The 19,670-nt window shown below is 47.9% G+C and overlaps 4 protein-coding genes across 4 annotated transcripts; 1 reads left to right on the forward strand and 3 right to left on the reverse strand.

Annotated features, from left to right (window-relative positions):
* Positions 1-1,221: 1,221 nt before the first annotated feature.
* On the reverse strand, positions 1,222-2,289 carry FMAN_14195 (uncharacterized protein; the record flags this gene model as incomplete). Its single annotated transcript, XM_041825561.1, has 1 exon — positions 1,222-2,289. One exon carries the CDS (start codon positions 2,287-2,289, stop codon positions 1,222-1,224), a length of 1,068 nt encoding a protein of 355 aa, XP_041690929.1.
* A 340-nt stretch (positions 2,290-2,629) lies between these two features.
* On the forward strand, positions 2,630-5,642 carry FMAN_14194 (uncharacterized protein; the record flags this gene model as incomplete). The annotated part of the gene is made up of 2 exons (XM_041825562.1): positions 2,630-3,391; positions 3,444-5,642. The coding sequence occupies 2 exons, from the start codon at positions 2,630-2,632 to the stop codon at positions 5,640-5,642; spliced, it is 2,961 nt and encodes a 986-aa protein (XP_041690930.1).
* Positions 5,643-8,140: 2,498 nt separating this feature from the next.
* On the reverse strand, positions 8,141-9,641 carry FMAN_14193 (uncharacterized protein; the record flags this gene model as incomplete). The annotated part of the gene is made up of 9 exons (XM_041825563.1): positions 8,141-8,283; positions 8,331-8,415; positions 8,466-8,892; positions 8,942-8,954; positions 9,003-9,030; positions 9,096-9,165; positions 9,218-9,355; positions 9,408-9,451; positions 9,504-9,641. The coding sequence occupies 9 exons, from the start codon at positions 9,639-9,641 to the stop codon at positions 8,141-8,143; spliced, it is 1,086 nt and encodes a 361-aa protein (XP_041690931.1).
* A 5,431-nt stretch (positions 9,642-15,072) lies between these two features.
* Positions 15,073-15,444, reverse strand: FMAN_14192 (uncharacterized protein; the record flags this gene model as incomplete). The annotated part of the gene is made up of 1 exon (XM_041825564.1): positions 15,073-15,444. The coding sequence occupies one exon, from the start codon at positions 15,442-15,444 to the stop codon at positions 15,073-15,075; it is 372 nt and encodes a 123-aa protein (XP_041690932.1).
* Positions 15,445-19,670: the final 4,226 nt, after the last annotated feature.

The raw sequence follows: 19,670 nt of genomic DNA on the forward strand, positions 1-19,670 counted from the left end.
CCGCCTTGGGTTTTCTCCTGCGAGGGTTTTTTCCAAGGATGCGCGGTTCTAGGGTTACAGCTGCTGGCGATCTTGGGGATAGATCCCTGTTCTTCTATTGATACCGTGTCTGGGCACAGTTTTGGAAGGACCGATACACAAGTAGCCCTGTTGTCTATTTGTAAACCGGCAGGCAGGCACGTAACGTGATTGTGCTTTGCCCACGTGTAGTCATGAAACGCGCATTTCCCAAGGATGCATAACAAGTCCCACTCGGGCGCGATGATCAACTGCTGATGCCAGTCCACCGCCAAAACGCCGGCACACCTTCAGCGTCGACGCGTGGTCTTTGAACAAGTCCATAGCTATGAGCTATGAGCTATGTGCTATGTTCAGGATGCTCAGACCTTAGTTCTTCGTCACGCTTCGCTGGGTCAGTCGGTCGATCGATCGATGGAAACCATAACTTAGCGCTTCGCAATTACAGTGCGCGATCTGCCATATCTCTATCATTGCGATTTCGAGAAGCCCTGTGCATGAAGGCCGAACCCCGTGTGTCTTGCGAGAAACAATCAAGGGCGTGAAACACGCTCAGGTAATTGCAAAATGGGCATAGGTAGATGGCGGAAACCTGAGGCGCGTTTTCGAATCGCGTCTCCAATACAATCAAGATGCGCATCGCAGATGGCCTCGTATCCAAGCGTCGTATGATGCACATACACATGCACATGGCGCCATACACCATTTTCTTACAGTAGCCTCGGCACTGCCTGAATGTTGTGATGATTGCGCACAACTGATCACAAGGAAGGAATGACCAGCCAACACAATACCCGATTACCTTGCCACCACCATCATCACACTCATATCGGCATGGCATTTACATGTTATTACTGTAGTTGCATCATCAGTGATGCATGGTGGTTTGACTGTCCCAGTGTTGCACATAAATCCAGCCGGCATCTCAATGTGTTGTCTCAATATTTTTCTTTTGTTGCTTATTACCGCCGCGTCCGTCTATCCTTGTTTTGATGAGGTTACTCCGCATCGTCGTAGCGACTCATTTGCCAAAGGCTACTAATCGCAGTCAAGGGCTTTAGGGAATATGTCGCACTGACACTATACGCAGACTGATTTAAAAATCGATACGGTTAGCTAGACAGTGCTATGTACCTGAGTAGTGGATTCATCCAAAAATACTTTCCGACAATCTGAAATCGCCTCATTCTGGCGCGCCATACTCTATGTCTTGTGTACGACACTTTGTGTTGGGATCTGCACTACTGGACCTTTTGTAGTTTTGACAGGATTCTTTCTAGCGAGACGAATACTTCTTCTTACTGTCGACGCTATGTCTTGGGCTAATACTTCGTCTTGTCTTGAATCGATGGCCGGTAAAGGGGGACTTCCCCGATGTCTGAAGCTACGTTTATTCTGTAGTCTACCCGCCGAGGATTTTCGAGGCGCATTCCTCTTGCGGCGCCCTCTCGTTGCTTTTTTCGATTGCTGACCTTTGCATTCGGACGACGCTGAGCGCGGTCTCGTGCCGCTGCGAGCGTCCCTGTCGCCCAAATTCATAATGCGACGGCTTCTCCGAAGTGGTTGCTTCTCCGATATCAAAATTGACTGCCTGGTAGCTTCTGCATGGCATGACCGTGTGTTGCTCGATATCTGAGTATGTTTTGATAACCAATCTTGGCTCGCTGTCGCTGTTGCTTCGCGCCTCTGTGGTCTCAGCCGCGAGTCAGGCAGGCCATCGCACTTGGACTTTTTCGATACTCTTATACTATCCTCCGGTATATCGTATCGGTCGCGCTTTCTTTTCCCGTGTTCAGACGTTGTGTGGTTCGGTAGTGGGTTGTTAGAGGATCGACTCAGAGTCGGGTCTTCCGCTGCAAACTTAGGCGGTTCTGGAATCCAGTTATATATCTTGTCTGCAGCGGGAGCAAGCATTGTCGTAGCCGGCAATTTCCCTGCCTTTTCTTTCTCTTCGATCTGTCGAAGTCGTTGAGCGAAATGCTGTTGCTTCTTCTTCCACCATGAGATATCTGTCGGCATGACAGAAGCATGATCTTTCATGACCAGCGGCTCGGAGCCACGGTATTCTAATTCATCGTCGATGAGAAATTTTTGACCCTCAGGGCCAGCGCGAAAAAGGGCCGACATCTCAGAGGTGACAAGGAACTTGTATCGTGACAACCGCTTTTCTGGATCTCGCCAGACAGGATCAGACTCCGTGTCACTGTTAAATGGCCTGATGGACTTTACCGCATCAGAACCACATGACGATGACGACGATGATGACTCCATTTGAAAACTTCTTGAATTCATGTACAGACAGATAGGTTGTTGAATGAATATTTCGAAAATGTTAGTTGGAAAGCAAGTTGGCCGACTGTGGTGGGTTCGAACAGGTCACCCTCCCCCCGCGTCTTGCTGCCCCAGGCACCAATATCTTGTCGCGTCGCGAAAAGCTAACGGGAGCACCCTTGCAAATTGATTAGTTCTTAGCATGAGCGAGCCAGACCATAAGTGTAGGCCCCAAACGTTTCAGACCTGCCGAGCGCTAAAGCAGCATCTATAAGACTCATCTGGTCACCCCTCTCTCAGCCATCATGATCACGGTCTAGGTTTTCTTTTACCAACCACAATGGCGTGGATCATATTCACCGCAAAGATCAATAATGACATGCTCCGCCACCCGCACCACAGACTCTACTACACATCCACGAAAGTTGCCTTCGCTGCAGATATTTACGCCGCGGCCGATGTCCCTGACGAAGACAGCGAAAGCGGCACGCCTGCTCCACAACCTTTCTTCGAGGAAAATCTTTGCTTTACGACGGACCATGCGCCAAAGAGTCCAACTGCAGGCTTTGTATTTGGGTCCGATCGGGAGAAATGCGACGTCTTACTGCACCCCGATAACAAGACAGGAATTAGTGGCAGACATTTTGCTATTACGTTCACACAGTATGGTAAAGTCATCCTGAAATCCCTTTCCAAGAAGCACCCCACGAAGATAAGCGATGAATATGAAGACGTCGACGTTAGAACACAGAGAGTCATGGAATCACGCAGGGTCAGTATTCTTCTAGGAGGCCTGGAGGTGACCATAGAGAAGCCTTGGGTGGATGCTGATGTTGGGCCTGCATACGCCGCCTTTCTCGAGAGGGTCCATGGAATGCCTCCCGACCTCGATCAAATGCGGCTCCAATCTTCTGCTTCGTCGATAATGTCCGTCCCTCGGTATTGCAAAGACTTGGAAATCGGACGAGGGACATATGGGATCGTCCACAGGGCATCCGTCATACCCACAGGGGCGATTGTTGCTATCAAAGCCTTTAATTCTCGAACCAATTCCGTATCCAATCCTTGGGCTGAGGCAGAGCTCATGTACTCTCTGAAGCATGTCAGTTAGTTCTTTGCGACTCCAGGTCACTAATGCGTCTAATATCTCAAAGGAGAACATCGTCCAGTTCTACGAATTTAGCGTTCGTGGAAAAGAAGGACCAGAACTTATCATGGAATACGCTCCTGGTGGTACTCTTATATCACAAAGCAAGATTCGCCACTTCAACGATCGGGAAGGCCGAGAAGTCCTTCGACAAACCTTAGATGGGCTTGTGTACCTTCATGGCAAAGGCATTGTTCATCGCGACCTCAAGCCGAGCAATATCCTGCTTGTCAGGCGTGATCCGATTCATGCCAAACTGGCAGACTTTGGCCTCGCCAAGAATCTGGCAGATGGCTGCAGTGGCAAGTGTGGAACCCTGCACTATACTGCTCCGGAGATCTGGGGTTCATCTTCTTACACTGAAATGATCGATATGTGGTCTGTCGGCATCATTGCAATGGAACTCTGGGCGGGCCTGCCTAAATTTTCGTCTGATCCTGAGAAGTTCGACTATCCCACCTGGCAACGGGAGGTCAGGAGTAAAAAAATACTAGCCCCAGCTCCTCTCCAGAGGTTTCTTGAGAAGCTGCTACGGACAAACCCCAAAAACCGAATGACAGCTCAAGAATGCCGCAATCATAGTTTTCTACAATCACCAACCCGCACCGCAGCTCGAAAACGTCTCTGTTCCTTCAACTCACAAAGACAGGACTCGGCCATGCCTTTGAATGATGGGGCACATGACATTGCTGTCTTAAATCCAGTGAGCTTGAATGGGTCATATGCAGCCATTCCCGCCTCGCCCAAGACCTACCTTGACTTCAACGAACAACCGACCAACCTTTTCACATCACCAGTACAAGAGACCAATACACAGACCCAGAGCAATCAACACTGGGCCGAACTTCCAGAATCAGGGCACCAGCAAGGGTCAGAAGCAGCCGAGCAATTTTCCGAAATTCAGTACATGACTAGCTCGTGGCTCAGGAATGGTGAGTATCCCGATATTATACCCAACACGGCGTCTGCAGCTTCTTCTTGTTCTAAGGGCGTATGCAATCGAAAGAGGCCGGCAAAATCAATACGTGGCAAACGCGGCAAATGGGAACGCCGTAATCCTAAACAGTCGAAGGAGTCCTATTATCCTGAATCTGATGCCTCCACGGTTGTATATGACCCCTTAAACGATCAGGGAATTGAAGGGTTTGGTGACGCAGATGACGGATCTGAATTATCCGTCTATGATCCGATCGATAGACAAGCAAGCACACCCCGGGACTCTTATTATACCGAGAGAACTTGGGGTAATGGATCCTATCTCCCGCCCATGCAGCCGACAAACTCCTACGGCAACCAGGCACGCGGTACTGCCATCATAAACAACCTGGAAAGTCTCAGCGACCTTCGACTACCGAGTCTCAGCTACAACCTTCCAGATTGGGATAGCCTCATGGAACAACAGACACCAACCCCACAATCCGCATCATGTGCGACATCTTCGGCACTTCCTGAGCAGCAGGAAATTCAGCAACCGACACCCGTTCCGGAAACGGGGGAACCGCAAACCGGCTCCCAGAAGCCTCCGATCAAACCAGGGTTTGATTACATTCCTTGGAAAGGAACTTGGGTCGCCTACGACAGTTCAAATCACCGCTTTAGCATTACAAGCTTATTGAAAGCTGCCAACATGAATCATCGGTTGCTGCAACACACCTATCCGAACCTGAAAGATCTTTTTGACAGGGCGGAGAAGCGGCAGTCAATGGGTCGTCTCTACAATGCGTTGCAAGGAACCTACCTCACATACGAAGACACCATTGAGGCTTGTGAACGTCTGGGGATCGAGACAGAGTTTTGGAAGACCCTTGGCCAGAATCCACTCCAGGCTAGTGATGTAAATCTCCCTCCTATCGAACGTATTCCGCAGGAATCGCGCAGTCCTGCTTCTGCAACTCGGCCATGCAGCAATCAGCGTCAGATAAAGCCTTTGAGGACTTCTCCGGCACCCCAAGATGTTGGCCCTTGTCGATGTGATCTGATCAACCCAAATACAGGCAGGTCCTGCCATACCGTCTTCTCCCGGCCTTCGGATCTTACCCGTCACGAAAACACAGTTCATGCCCCCCTTGACGGACAGATGCAATGTGAGCTTTGCAGTGATTGGAGAGCATTCACGCGTCTGGACAACCTCATTAGACACTATCGGACGTATCATCCTTCTGCGGAACCTCCGGGTAAGCGTCGGCGACGCAGAGATGCTAGCTGAGCCTCTTTTCGTGCGGCTGACAGGACTGACTGGCTCAATATGGAGTCATAAGGCACTCAGGCTTGGGGGATTATTAGTAGGTGCGTGGGGAGACACTATGAGCAGCATTTGACATGGGATACGGCAGTTCGTAGAGCTGGTTCTCAGCGATGTATTTTCGAGTTTGCGACCTAAAGTGGCTATCCTAACACTAATATCATTGCACAGATCGAGGCCGACAGGTCAGCCACTTTAGATAGCAAATGTTAGGGATCAGGATCACGAATATCATGAGATACTTTACGACTGTACGTACAAGTCGAATGAACCTGTCATGTTTCGGTGTGCATAGGTGATGATCCGGCTCTCGACACTATTGGATGATGTTTCGGCTAGTTAACCGGATGTCTAACAAGTAGTCGCGTTCAACTGGGATGAGGGGCGTTACCGCGCCCTTCACTTGACCGTGAACATCTCGTGACAGTTCCGAGCTTCCATGCGAACAGGCTGGTGTCAGGAAACCCGACATTAGGCTCCAAGAGCGGCTGCGATGTGCCAGCTGCGCCTTGTCGTCCCGATGACGGGTTACAGGCTCGATAGGATGCGCCATTTGTGCCGTTGATATGCTGAAAAGGGCGTAGTCTATCGATACGGTCGTAGAAACGTTCTGTAACTAGCGTTAAGATAGGTCTGCTTTTCTCTAGCCCACCACGTCCTTTGCCCTAATAGGGAACTTTGGGGGCCTTGGCCCCCCAGACGAAAAATACACATAACTTAACATACAAAAAAGGCTACTGAAAAAAAAAAGGAAAAGCCTTACTGCAACCGGACTAGATCTCACGCCGACTGATAAGATAACGGAAAACGCACACCGGGGCTATGGGTTTCAGTGGAGACCGATAAAGAGCCACGCTTGCAGAGGGAGCAACTCGCAAAGCCGGCATCGAGGTAAATGATGAAGCTTGATTACGGCTGACGAATTATGCTACAGACTAATCGATCGTCGTCAGCGACAACTGCAGCAGAGGAAAGCGCGTGCGTAATTGGCGCCGATCTGCGAAAATGGATGTGATGGGAAGAGGCTATTTTGCCATCAGGGCAAACAAAGAGGCGCGATTAATACAGAGAGAATTTTGGGAAGCAGTTCACGAGGTACAAGAAGGAGAGCGGTTGGTGTGAAGAGTGTGGTTTTCGTCACAATAATTGCCAAGCAGCTTCAATCGAGATCGACGAAGAAGCTTCGAATCAACGCCCTGCAGTCAGCGCAACGAACCCAAGCACCTTCAACCGAGGCGGCTCGAGCCACTACGGCACGTGTGGACAGAGTACGGACATCAGAGCGACGCTGCTGGTGGCCGGAATGCCACCAATGGACAAAACACAAGGGTCAAACTAGCACCGCGTATCAGGGAGTTTAGCTGCCGGACTCGCCATGGGTACGTACTGCAGTGTCCGGCACACCAGCCGCGATCCGGCTCTAGATCCCCCACCCCCAAGACAGCGAGCCGCTGTCTAACCCCACTTTCTCTTGCGATACACTCCTCTATCGGCCCGAATCAACTCCCTATCCCATGCGATTCGGGACGACTAGTACATGTTGACTTGTCGTAGTGGCTGGAGCATGGCTGGTATCACACGCAACTAAGGTATAGCTCATCTCGTAAGCCCGCTTTCAGCTCTCATTTCCTTATTCGCATCATTGCCCAGAACTCCCCAAAAGCGCCTCATCACGGTAAAGTATCATACATGCAACCCTTATAAATGCTCACGTGCGTCCATGTTCCTATTGGCCCTCAATCATGGAACAAGGTATCTTTTGCACAGTGCTCCGTTCGACGCTACCTTTTCAGCCCAAAGCAATGCCACTGGCGAGCGATGGCTCTGTTAACCACCGCGCGCACGTCAAACGAAATCTAGACTTGGTACGTTTTCTTCACAGCCACCCATGACACAGCTGATGATGATGGTGTCATGATAGATTCGTGTGGCGTCACTAGGTCTCATAAACATCTCTCATGATTTAATGAACTAGCCTGAGTGGCACTTGGTACTACTGGTTGTTTGGAACAAATGCAGGCTGTCCTTGGGATGAAGAGTCGCGGCGTTGAAGAGCTCGTTCTTGTCTCAGATGCGGGGAAACAGAGGAGCAAATCGACTGTAGAAGGACAGTTATCTGCTAATAAAAAAGATATCAGTCAAGATATTTCAATCATGTTATGTTGTGTCTGTTTTTCGTCCGAAACTAACTAGAACTCCCGCAATATTCTCTTCCCCACGTGACAGCTGCGTTACTCGCAGTCGACCTTACAATAGTTTCACGAACATCGATCTAAGTGCCAAAGCAGGTGGCTCTGGCGGTATGTACCCCAGCGATTTTTTGTTTGTGTTTTGCGAGCAGCGCTTCGCACTAGTCCCTTTTCTAGCCCCACAAAAGAAGATTAATTGGTTGTCTTATCCTCCCCAACACACTAGCCTGCGAAGAGAAATACTTAAAGATCGCACAATGCGGCGTAGCTAGCCTACTTGCGGCCGTAGACGTAACGCACAGTCATGTAGCTATGTACCTCAGGGTTACGTATCGCTTTGCGTAAGCTCATAAGGAATATCTGGTATTCATCACGGGGCCAGTGGCAAATATCTTGCCACATCATAAGGGTGTAACCTGTCAGATGTCAGAAATCTGTTAACCGTGGGGGTGAGCTGTCTTACCCTCCAGGTCGTTCTCTAGTGTAGCTTTGACGAGTAGACCAATCTCGGCGAGTTTTGGGTCCTTGGGCCAACCACCGATAGGGAACTACGAGACAACGTTTCAGTAGGTTGCGATCAAGTTCTAGAGAGACCTACCTTGTAATCAATCGTTTCAACATCTATGAAGCCAGCCTCTTCGAAAGCCGTTTGTTGCAGGTCATGAACGAAGAAAGGGTTGCCTAGAATTTGGCTACCATCTTCAAAAAGCTTCTGATAGGTTTCGAAAACAGGTTCCAGCTCGGTAGTCCCATCATCACTGCGGAACCTGACGTCGGCCTCACCCGACTGGACCCAACCTCCCGGCGCACAACAGCGATATGCCTCTTTGAACAGAGCGTCCCAGTCCCTAATGGCACCAAAGAGATACCGAATATGAATAAAGTCAAAGTGGTTTTCTCCCCATGTCCAGGATTGGATCGCATCATCAATCTCGAAGCGAAGATTCGGGGGGACCCATTGGGGCTGGCAAGGAGAGAGATCTGTGCCAATGACTTCCGTGTTTGGGTATCGGTCTGCAAATTCACTGTAGTCTGTAAGCAGGCGACATTCACGGACATTTTCGAATACCATACATAGCCCAGATACCTGCGAAGCCGTCAGTGGGAATCCAAAGAAGTGACGGTGTAAACTTACCGCTTCCGGTACCAACATCTAGAACTTGCTGCATAAAGCGGTGTGAAAATCAGCAAAAGTGCTTTCTATACATAGCTTGTGAGAACACCCCACCTGTGCAGAGTCTGTCTTTACAGGGGCGAGGAGCAGCTCGTTGTCTAAAAGGAGCGTCAAGTAATGGTGTCTGATGGTAAAGTTAGGACTGTGTCAATGCGTTTTAGGGCACAAAGCCGCACGTTAAGTCCATAGACTCTATTTGTTGATAGTCGTTGGGCAAAAAGTAGTTGGAGGTGAATCTGTCGCTGTGGTACGTGCGCCCCTGGCTTCGGCGATACTCGAGGATGCTGGCAGAAACTGAGGCGGTCGAGCTCTCGCTACGGAACCTGTTAAAAATGTGTGATTGGAATCATCGCGAGGTTCACTAACGTATCCGTCCCAAGGGAAGGGTCAGCCTCGCTCTGAGGATCATGCTACCAAAGCATTAGTGCTGTCCTCAGTGTAAAGAGGGGCTGAAGGACTGACATCGAAATCGTCTCTAGGGATAAGTTCGTTTTGAGCCGGCGGAGATCTTGACGGGGATTTCGACGGAGAGATTGTAGTAACAGGAGCTGGTGTCGATGCCTCGGGCGGTGTCGCGTTTCCTGCAGATTGGCTCCCCATGATCAAATAACGAAGGTGAAAAGAAAGGTGACAATATGAAGCAGAGCAAAAAGTGAGGGGGCGGGGAAAAAGAGCTTAAATAGCGTGCATGGTCCTGTCAATATGGCTCAACCACTAAGATACCGGTTCGGGCGGAGTCGCGAAGGGAGATAAAAAGAGGAACATATGGAAATAACTAGGGAGCTGAGTGGAGCACAGCAACGAACTAGAGCATCGCGAATGGTCTAACCACGGATGTGGATACGGAAGCGGGGGCGCTAGAGTATGAGAGGGCGGGATCGCCCCATACCGAAGATTGGTTGGAACTTAATTCCATTCCATTGTTCGAGATAGAGTCGAGTCCGAACGAACAGTGAGGAGTTTATTGAAGGCAGGTGAGTACCCAACTACACGCAACCAGGAGCGACGGCGACTGGAAGTGGACGAATGGACTGAGCCATTCCAATTTGTAATTGAAGGTCGGATGACCAACACGAGTGGGCGAAATGATTTAGGTAGTGCCGAGGGACCAAAGCATTCCTCACGACAGTTGATAGACGTATGTCTTTTCACGACGAGAGGAGTGAGGTTATCGCGACGGGAGGAGCTATTCCGGCAAGGATTTAGGTGAGTGAGCGAGAGCAGAACCCACCTTAAGATAAAGTGGACGGCAGACTGACGAACGAGAGTGACTGTCCTGAACAGAGCGAAAGGATGAGTCAACAAGCGCTAGCTGGACCCGACAGGAGGCGAATGTACGTGAGTCCTGAAAGGATGAGGGACCGGATGATCCAGGTATTCGACGCACAGCGGACACACGAGCGAAAGCAGAGTGGTGTCGTTTTGTTCCAACCGGACAAGGTTGACTACAATCGAGGTTGTCCTTCTCGGTAGAGGAGTATACTGAGGGGGCGAGGTTATGGCATTATTATCGTGATGTGCTGTCGACGGCACACTACCATCTCTTGGCTCTTTTCGACCAGAATGGGCGCGAGGAGGGCACCGACGAGGATAAACTTGTCCTGGATCACGCGCTACTTACCGAGAGGTTACGTCAGGGCAACAGAGGGAGCCCGCCGTGGCAACCCAATGGAGGAAGTCTGGTGTGGAGCACAGCTGATGAGGTGCACGAATCCATTAACACGGTTGGTGTAATGTCATTGAGGGAGCAACGCGACCGGCGACAACAAGAGTTGAGAGAACAGAGAAAGGGTAACCATCCGATGTCAATTGTAAACTAGTGTAGAACACCGTTATAGATTGCTCTTTTATCGCATTAGTTTTTACGCAGACTTTCCCAATAGAGGTCAGGAATAGCTTCATTGAGACTGTGATTGTCAGTCTGTCGAGTGAGTCAGAACAGAGTGAAACAGGTAGACCAGCGGTACCGAGACTGTAGGTGGACACGGAGTGAAGACGAACGTAGATAGTAGTTATTTTATTTTGTTTTAATCTCATCGCAATTATATAATTGAATATCGTAGATAAACACTGAATGGAAGACGAGATGCTAGTAAGACTAGACTGCGAATAACCTCAAACAGTCCTTGAGCCGAGCGCGTAGCGTTTAGGTGAAAGGAGGGACAACTACGTTGGTCGAGGGAATCACCCAACCCCCGGAGGGATGGTCAAAGAAGAGAGTTTCTGCGGGTATTCAATAGCCACGTTTATCCATTCATCGACAGTTTTTTCATCTCCCGTAATTGTGACAGCTGTTTTTTAACTTCTCCGTCATGTTCAGAAAAGTTTGTTTCCAAACTCATAGCACCAACCTTGTCATCCATTTCGTTTCCACGGCTTATGAGACGCGATCTCATCAGACTGAGGGAACAATAAATAGAGCTCAAGCTGTTCATGAAGTCTTTGTCTGCTGAAAGCTATCGAAAGAACTGTAGATCTCCGTTGAATGCCGATGTAACTGTTTCGATTCTCAGAAATAGTTAAGCACAGATCTAGAGGCCTTTTCGAGTGCTTTCTTTCCCCTCAAATAGAGCAAGCTAGTCGTCCCTATGAGATTCGCTACTTTCAGTTGTGTCCAATTACATGACATATGGCCGATCCTCTTACACGTGACTTAAATTGTGTCCAGAGGAACCGTCCTGATTGTAGCACCGTGTTTTTTTTGGTCTCTACGATTAGTATAGTTTTCCAGGATCCTCACTAGAACTTGAAGCTCTACAGGGAACAAGCGATAGAGACGAGAGTATTAGCAGATCAAAGGTTGGAGAAACACTGATCAGCTAGCAACTACCTCGGACGTCTGATTCCAGGGAAAGATGAGGCCATATGAATACAATGTCCGTGCTATGTAGTCACAAATCTTATAAGAAGTTCTTATCAGAATTGGATTCCCCAGAGTCCATGCTCATCCTCCAACATGATCTGTGCTCTCACCTTCCACTCCGTATCTTGCGAATCATGAAGATTAGTCCACGTTTCGTCCGAACTGCTCAGCAAAACCTTGACTCGCTGCCGTCCCCCTCTGGTAAGTACAACTCTAATGATCTCCTCGATCTCGGGTTCGTCCAGAACGACCACTTCAGAAGCCGCTTGTACCGCATAGATCATTTCTCTTTATACTACCGGCTACTCCGGGAAGAACAAGAGGGAGCTAACCCCAGATCAACGCAAATCAAGTCTCTCTGAACAAGTAAAGCATAAGGTGTGTCCGACGAGAGTGGTACAGGGTTAGGGCTATAAAGTGGCAAGAGTTGAGGTTGATGTTTTCTGCTAGAATGACGGAGAGTTGTTGGTCATTTACTGGCAGAAGCATGAAGGTTGACTTCCAGCGTTCGGTGCCAGGAAATAATACTTCATCTAGCCCCATGATCAAGTCGTCTTGACAGGAAAGGTTAAATTTGATAGTGGCCGTCGGCACCCTTTTCGACTATTGGTTGGACTACAGCCTCCTCGGAAGCACTCTGCTTCGGATCAGTTATCGTCAATATAGTGGTGATGAGAGGAACGAGATTGCGTTGTACTTTGACCTCTTGTTCCGTTTTATATAGTCTAAGACGAATAAGGTTTGTTGGAAGCTGATTATGAGGATGTTTGACCATTCAAGACGCCAAGTTGCAGATGAGCTCTATTCTAGGGCTGATGAAAGACGACTCAAAGGGAAAGTGGGCGTGGAACTGTACATGTGGCTGCAAAGAAGATGGTGGTTTAAGAAAAGTAACCCTATTCCAAGAGACTAAAGCAAGCCTTGCCGTGTGCATAGAGATGTAAAACGACGAAATGGGCAGAGCTAAGCTACGTGTAGTAACACATAAATGTGCAAGGGCCGCAGGAGACAACAATGTGAGAGCGGTGTTCAAACATGTCTGAGAGGCGGAGAGAAAGAGAAGTATCACGGGTAGTGTGGTCAGTATGATCGGAAGGAAGATGACAACGTCAGGTCACATGGCGACAATTGGGAAGTTTATGGCAAGGACGGCAGATACCTCAGGGGTAAATAAGGGTGGTTCAGTTAGTGGAACTCAACCTCACTCGTACATGTGGTTCTGTTATGAATGAATGACAGTCGAGCACAACGGGGTTGAGGTTTCAGAAACTTCCGTAGGCGCCACGATATCAAGGCTACAGAAGCGCCGACGAGGGCGATTCTACCTCGTGTGGTGGCTCCTACTTGATTCAACTGACGTATCTCCAGCTTTGTGTATAGACCAGCTGGAAGTCGTACCAGTGTTGTGGTGTGCGACTTCTCGTTAAAACTAGATCATGGCATACGAAAGTAACGTATCGAGAACACATGAAATGGAGCGAATTCAAAAGTAACTCAACCCTGCAGGCTGTTCCATTCCATGTAGATAGTATTAAAGCGTCGTTCTTGCCACCTCGACCTATAGCAACTGTCGAAGGTGAATGGGTCCAACTGTACAAGTCACTCTGTTGGAGATGACAACAGACTGACTGGTGCTACGATCCCCCGGATTCAAGGGAAGTGGAAGAGTTGAGTGTGACCAAATGCACCAGGTTCGTCTTACCAGTAACGTGTGATTCTCATGCATGAAGTATCGTGGTACGTTGGCTTATCATCAAGAATATATCGATGGCACTATGGCATAGTGGTGCGCCACCCACTTCTGTTGAGTCGTTTTTTTGTCTTTGGCCTGTAAACCGTATAGACTGATATCTATTGTTTGATGACTACGTTACCCTGATGTGAATCAAGGCCGACATATTTTCCATGTATCGAGTCACAAATCCTTGTAGCAACAACTGTCATGCATTGTTCATTGGTCGTAGACATGGCCATGACCTGTACATCGTATCACTACATGATTGAGAGTAGCCTCGAACATGGTAACCTGACAGCTGGCAAGGCTACTATGTTTCTCAAGGTCGATTGGAATGAGCCTGTAACTCTTTACTACCATTTGGCAGAACGTCACTAGAGAACTCAATTACTTTGATAACAAGAACTATATACTCAATGGCTTCTGAACAACGCGATTTTGGTACTGAAGTAAGCGGAAATCGCCAAAAAAAGAAAAAACCATGAATCTACTCTCGAGCAGAGAGCAGCCATGATAGCGGAGATATATGCCGACAAATCAATGAGCTAGGTGACCACCTCCCAGTCAACGTCCAGCATCATGTTAAACCTACTATTTTCCTTATGTTCTGGGAGGCTGTTACCAGAGACAAGCAGTCATATGTCATATCGATGATGAGGGATGAGACGGCAAAGAAAGGAGATTATCCCAGCTGGTCTTATCGCAAAGCCCTCACGGAAAGTCTCCTCCCTTTCCTCGATGAATTTGACCAGTTTCAAGAAGACAACGCCCGAATTTACACGGCTCAACCGTTGTTGGATTGGCTGCTTCATAGGATAAAACTCATTAATTGGCCGTCTCAATCCCCTGATCTAAACTCCATAGAGCACATATGGAAAACTCTAAAAGCCGAGCTTCGACGAATGCATCCAAAGTTAATCAGATAGAAGAAAGCAAGGTAGATAGAGCCCGGTTGATCAGATCGTTGCAAGAGGCGTGGGCAGCCTTGCCTCCCTACCTGATTTTGAAGCTGACGACTTCCGTGCAAACCCGCCTCCACGCCGTCATTCGGGCACGGTGATGGTATATATAACACTCAAGCACTGAGTAATAGCAATTGATTGATATAGAATTTATTTAATTTCATTAACTATTCATGATACAATTGCTGAGTGTTCAATTGGTGTTGTAATGACGGAGGCTGGATGTGGGGCTAGTGTTCTCAGACTTTTGTCCTATAATTTTATCATATATACTATGCCTTAGCGATATCTGCAATTGTCTTCTCGACTATTTTCGACTCTTTGCCAATCAACTTGCAAATTAGTCACCATGGCTCCCTCCCCGCGCCTGACAGCATCGTAAACCTTTGCCTAGGGATTCGCCTTGTTATCAAGTAGGTATCGCGAAGCCCCCTTGACTGAATCTTGAGACGCCCATTCGTCTATAGAACATTATAGTATCTTAATCTCCTCTTCGAGAATACTATTGATGAAGTCTACGCTTTTCCCGATCGAAATTTCTCGCGGGCCAGACAAGAAGAGCGCATCGTTGAAACACGGGAATGTTGTAGAATTCTGAGCGTAGTCCGGGAGTAGGTGAGCAGTGGTTTTACCAACCTCATCACGCTTTACCCACGATATCTCAGGACCCTTTCCATCATATGGAATTATCAACTCATTGGGAGGGGTTTTCAGGTCGAGGAAGGCAAGGTATAAACTGTATGATTCCGTATAGAGACCTTGACGTATGACAGTGTATGTGAAGGACGAGATCTCAGCCGCAAATCTAGCAACGTACCTCTCGGTGTCAAGATGAGCTGGCATTACGAAGGCAAGAGAGGCAGTAGCATGCCTGAGAAGCCGAGGGAGTAATAGAAGATATGTGTTATGCCGAATTGTTTAGCTGCATCGATGGCGTACTTACGAACCTACGAAACAGCTTTATGTTATACTCATTCCGTCACTTCGCCCTTACTGCTCACCTTAAAACGCTACTCATGCTCGATACTAGCGTAGGAAAGCAGGTTCAGGATGCGAGTTTCATCGAAAGCATGGTCCACTGTCTCGAGTTTGTCGTAATCACCATATCGAGCAATTGCACCTGCTTTTGTGCATCTCCCCAAGATCTTGCCTGGGCTTCTTGCTACCAGAATTACGTTGTTCGCGTCGACGAAATTGGAGAGGTGCTGATACGTACCTCCACCAATGCCGCCCGAGGCAGGAAAAACAACGATTGAGTTATGGTGCATATTGCTTAGTAGAAAGACTGGTTGTTTGAGAAGTAGGTGTTATGTCTCAGGACGACATTGCAGTATTTGGTGGGTTTTAATACATGGCATTTTTGTAGTGAGCTTGGCTTGCTTTATAAGCCAGATAATGAACAAGGTAGGTCGCTAGAAACTCTCGTAGGTAACATTAGGTACTTTGCAAGTCATAATTGAGGCCTAAAGCCAAACGGGGACTCATACCCGCACAATCGGTTGTGCGGATAAGGCTGAATAGCTGACTTTGGATTGAATGCACAACTGCCGTTCAACAACACCACCATTATCAATTGAAGTAGCTATTCAGAGGTGTTTTTCGCCTTCATCACTGCTCATCGCTTTATATCTCAAGTCATTGATATGCTGTTTGGCCTCAATCCGCCGCAAATAACACAGAAGTAACATAACGTTCCAACTTACAATATCACACAAGAACGGTCATCTATTCATGATATCAGGGATCAGAAGGGAGTCTTGTCACACCGCAAAGACGTCTGAGAAGAATACACAGAAGCTATCTTTATGATAACTGCAACATGACAACTTGAACTCTTCTTCACGACTCAAATCAGAGAAGGAAGACTCTGTATACAGGATATCTGTTATCATGCCTTCAGTTATGCTATAAAGATGCATATTCTGTCATTATTAATCAGGAAACTTTCAATGTAGCCAGGATTCAATCAGTGGATAAACATATAAATTGAGGGCTGAACTCCTCATCTTCCCTCCTTAATACTTCGTCTTCCTTCAAGATAACAAATAATTCAATAAATTACAAGTCTCCAAGCTCATACAATTTCTATCTCTTCAACAATTTCTCCCAACAACAACAAGAATACCGACTTCAAGATCGTCGAAGATAGCACTCGACCCGTTCCCTGTGCTGTTCCTTCGAACCAAGACAACCAATTCGTCCTGCAGCCTACCCTTGCTGCAAATAACTTGGGGACTGGCCAAAGAGTACGTGAGGAAGCTGACTTCTTCCCTCTCATCCCCAACCTCGTTCATTCATGGCCAAGAGAATCTGGGAGTGCAGCAGCCTGTACACAGCATGTTCAACACGAATGGTCAAATAGCTCAGACCGCTCCCTCAGGAGCCAATACTAACATGGGTCTTCTGACACCGCAGGAAATACATATGGCATACAACACCAGCTTTGCCCCTACTGGAGCCCCGGCAACTGTGGCAACGTGGAACCAGGGATACAGCGTTAAGGGAAATTGGCATGCAGGCCAGCTTCACAATGCTATCAATTAACGGTTGACTCGCCCTATTCCTGATGCTGTGCCTTTCTGAATAGCTCAAACTCTGCAACGGCAAGATATAGCATATCGAGCAGGGCGTCCAGTCCCTGCTACAATGTGGCCTACGACTGCAGTTGGAATGATTATGCATGCATCGACTTTGTAGGTGGCACAGCAGATTGGGCATATTGTGTGGACTTGGACGGGCAGACAGTAGAGGGTGTCGAGGATATCTGGGGTTATTTACTTATGTGTATCTATTGGTATATATACCTGTTCAAATCTCTTGCTACATTGATGTTATATGCTGTGTTGAGGTTATAATCTGCTTGTAGGGAAATGCATGATTCCTTCACTTGAGACATCCGCCGGTGAATGTGTGATGCGATTCTCCACATCCGACCCTGTACCATTTAGTCACTTACCAACAACGTTGGAGCTCAACGGATTGAGGTATTGAGGCACATATCGATCAATTGAGCTTTTCTCTCCCGACTTAATGATATATATATTATCCTGGTCAGATGACGGTGGCTGGTTGTAAGTGTTAGCATTCCGACCGGGATAATTGATTTGCAAGCATCGACGATTTTTGACTCCCCATCACTGTGACTATCACGAAATAAAAAAGTTAGCTCCTTTTCCGTAGAAGTGCAATCGAGTGACAATAGAAATACCATTCAATTCGCTGAAATTCGCTCTATCTATAAGTAGTTCTCAATTGACTGTTTTTCCTTTGTATCTCATTTGACATCACGCTGATTGACTGCTTGGTGATCTCATTGGGATATTCATATCGCCTCTCCCATGCAGTTGTGATAACATACGACTTGCAGGTCCTCACCGGAATATATAGTCAGGGCCCTCTGCTTCAAGGGGCCCTCTTTGACCGTAAACATTATCATCACATCTTTGATCGGCGTCAATCCAGCTCTGCATTTCCTCCAATGTTCAATCTCTCAGTATAAAGCTGCTGGTTGAACCACGCCTCGCGAGATTCCTTACACTTCGCATATACAGCATGTACGCCTTCTTGGACATAGTAGAGGGCTTGAGGCGGTCTGCCTGTGGTGTTGTGCTTGCAGCCGCAGTAGAATATGCAAACCTGCTTAGTGTATACATAACCTCCTCTATAGCTATACCTTATTCTCTTTCCATAGCACCAAGCTCTACTGCTATTTCAGCATATTTCTCAGGGCACGCACTTAATCTTCTGTCTTGACCTTGCTTATGACATCAAGAGCAGGTCTGTAGCTTCCTAGGCACTGAAGGAAGTAGCGCCTTTTCAACTGCTTGGAATGCAAATGAATCTCGCCATGTACTCGATGCCGTCTGTAACTTCGAGGCTTCACAGTGTTCATCGACCTTACGAGGCTCGAATACAAGCGGCGGCATCCCAGATCGCTGGAGATATCAATGTGAGTGGAAATGGCTCGTCAACAAGGACTCGTTTCCTTATATCAGTGGCATAAGAGCGCCAGCACAAGGTATGCCTGTAGTCTTCAAGAAACTCCCGGTGCACTGAGGGAGACTTTCTCCTACCTTTTCTCGCTGTATATCGACCATGATAGATGCCTTATGGTCATATAACCGCGGACTTGGCTGTACAGAGCTCCTGATAATATGTGAGCTCGCCATGTAGGTCTTGTTGCCTGTTCCAAAGCCCGTGTAGATTTCAGTGAGGTTAGCTGATTTGCGATAACAAGCTTGATGATTGGAAAGCCTCGAAGAGATCAGCCTTAGAGTTCTCCGTATGTGTCTCAAGCGGGGTGTGGATACCTTCATCTCGAGATGTAACAAATTGGTTCAGATGTGAGGTAACGACACCAGAAGCCCTTTGATTTGAGATGTTGAAGCAGGGCAACCATGTGGCTCTGTCCATTGGCAAGGTCCTGCTTTGCTCGAGAGATACAGTTCGCGAGGTCCGAGCCAAAGAACAATGCGCTTGTATTCTGTAGTAGGTAGGTCTTGATTTGGCGTTGCTCAAGGCCGGTAAGAGTAAGCTTCTTGATCATGAGGACATCTTCATTAGCGAGCTTTTGGTGAGTTGTACGTGCAACACCATCTCCAGTGGTAGGCTCACGATTATGTTCACAATATGAGGGATCAGGGCGATGTCGAAGACTCCATATTCTCTTTCAGAGGCTCTCTTTTCCTATCGTGATAACTTATATCCCGTGCGTTGAGTGGTATGCTTCCTCTTCCTCTTGGAATCAGGAATCGGTGTATATTTCCCTCAGCTGCGGTCACAGCTGAAGTGTATGTGTAATCTTCCATTCGCCGTATGTATCGTGCGCCTCGTCACAAAGACATATCCTCTAGCTTTTGCCCATTTGTTAGTATCTGCAAGGAGGGCTTCTCGTGATGGATATGATGCCTCTGGAGGAAAAACATCATCAGACCACTGTCCTGCCATTTAAACGGCAACAGGGGGGATCGGGGACTCGAAATTGCTCATCCGAGTAGAGATTATATAGATGAAGTGACAGAAAGATGAATTGGCTGACGGTCTCCCGATTGTGCATGCTGAGCAAGATG

This window comes from Fusarium mangiferae (genome assembly GCF_900044065.1).
Source record: "Fusarium mangiferae strain MRC7560 genome assembly, contig: FMAN_scaffold022, whole genome shotgun sequence".
NCBI lineage: Eukaryota > Fungi > Ascomycota > Sordariomycetes > Hypocreales > Nectriaceae > Fusarium > Fusarium mangiferae.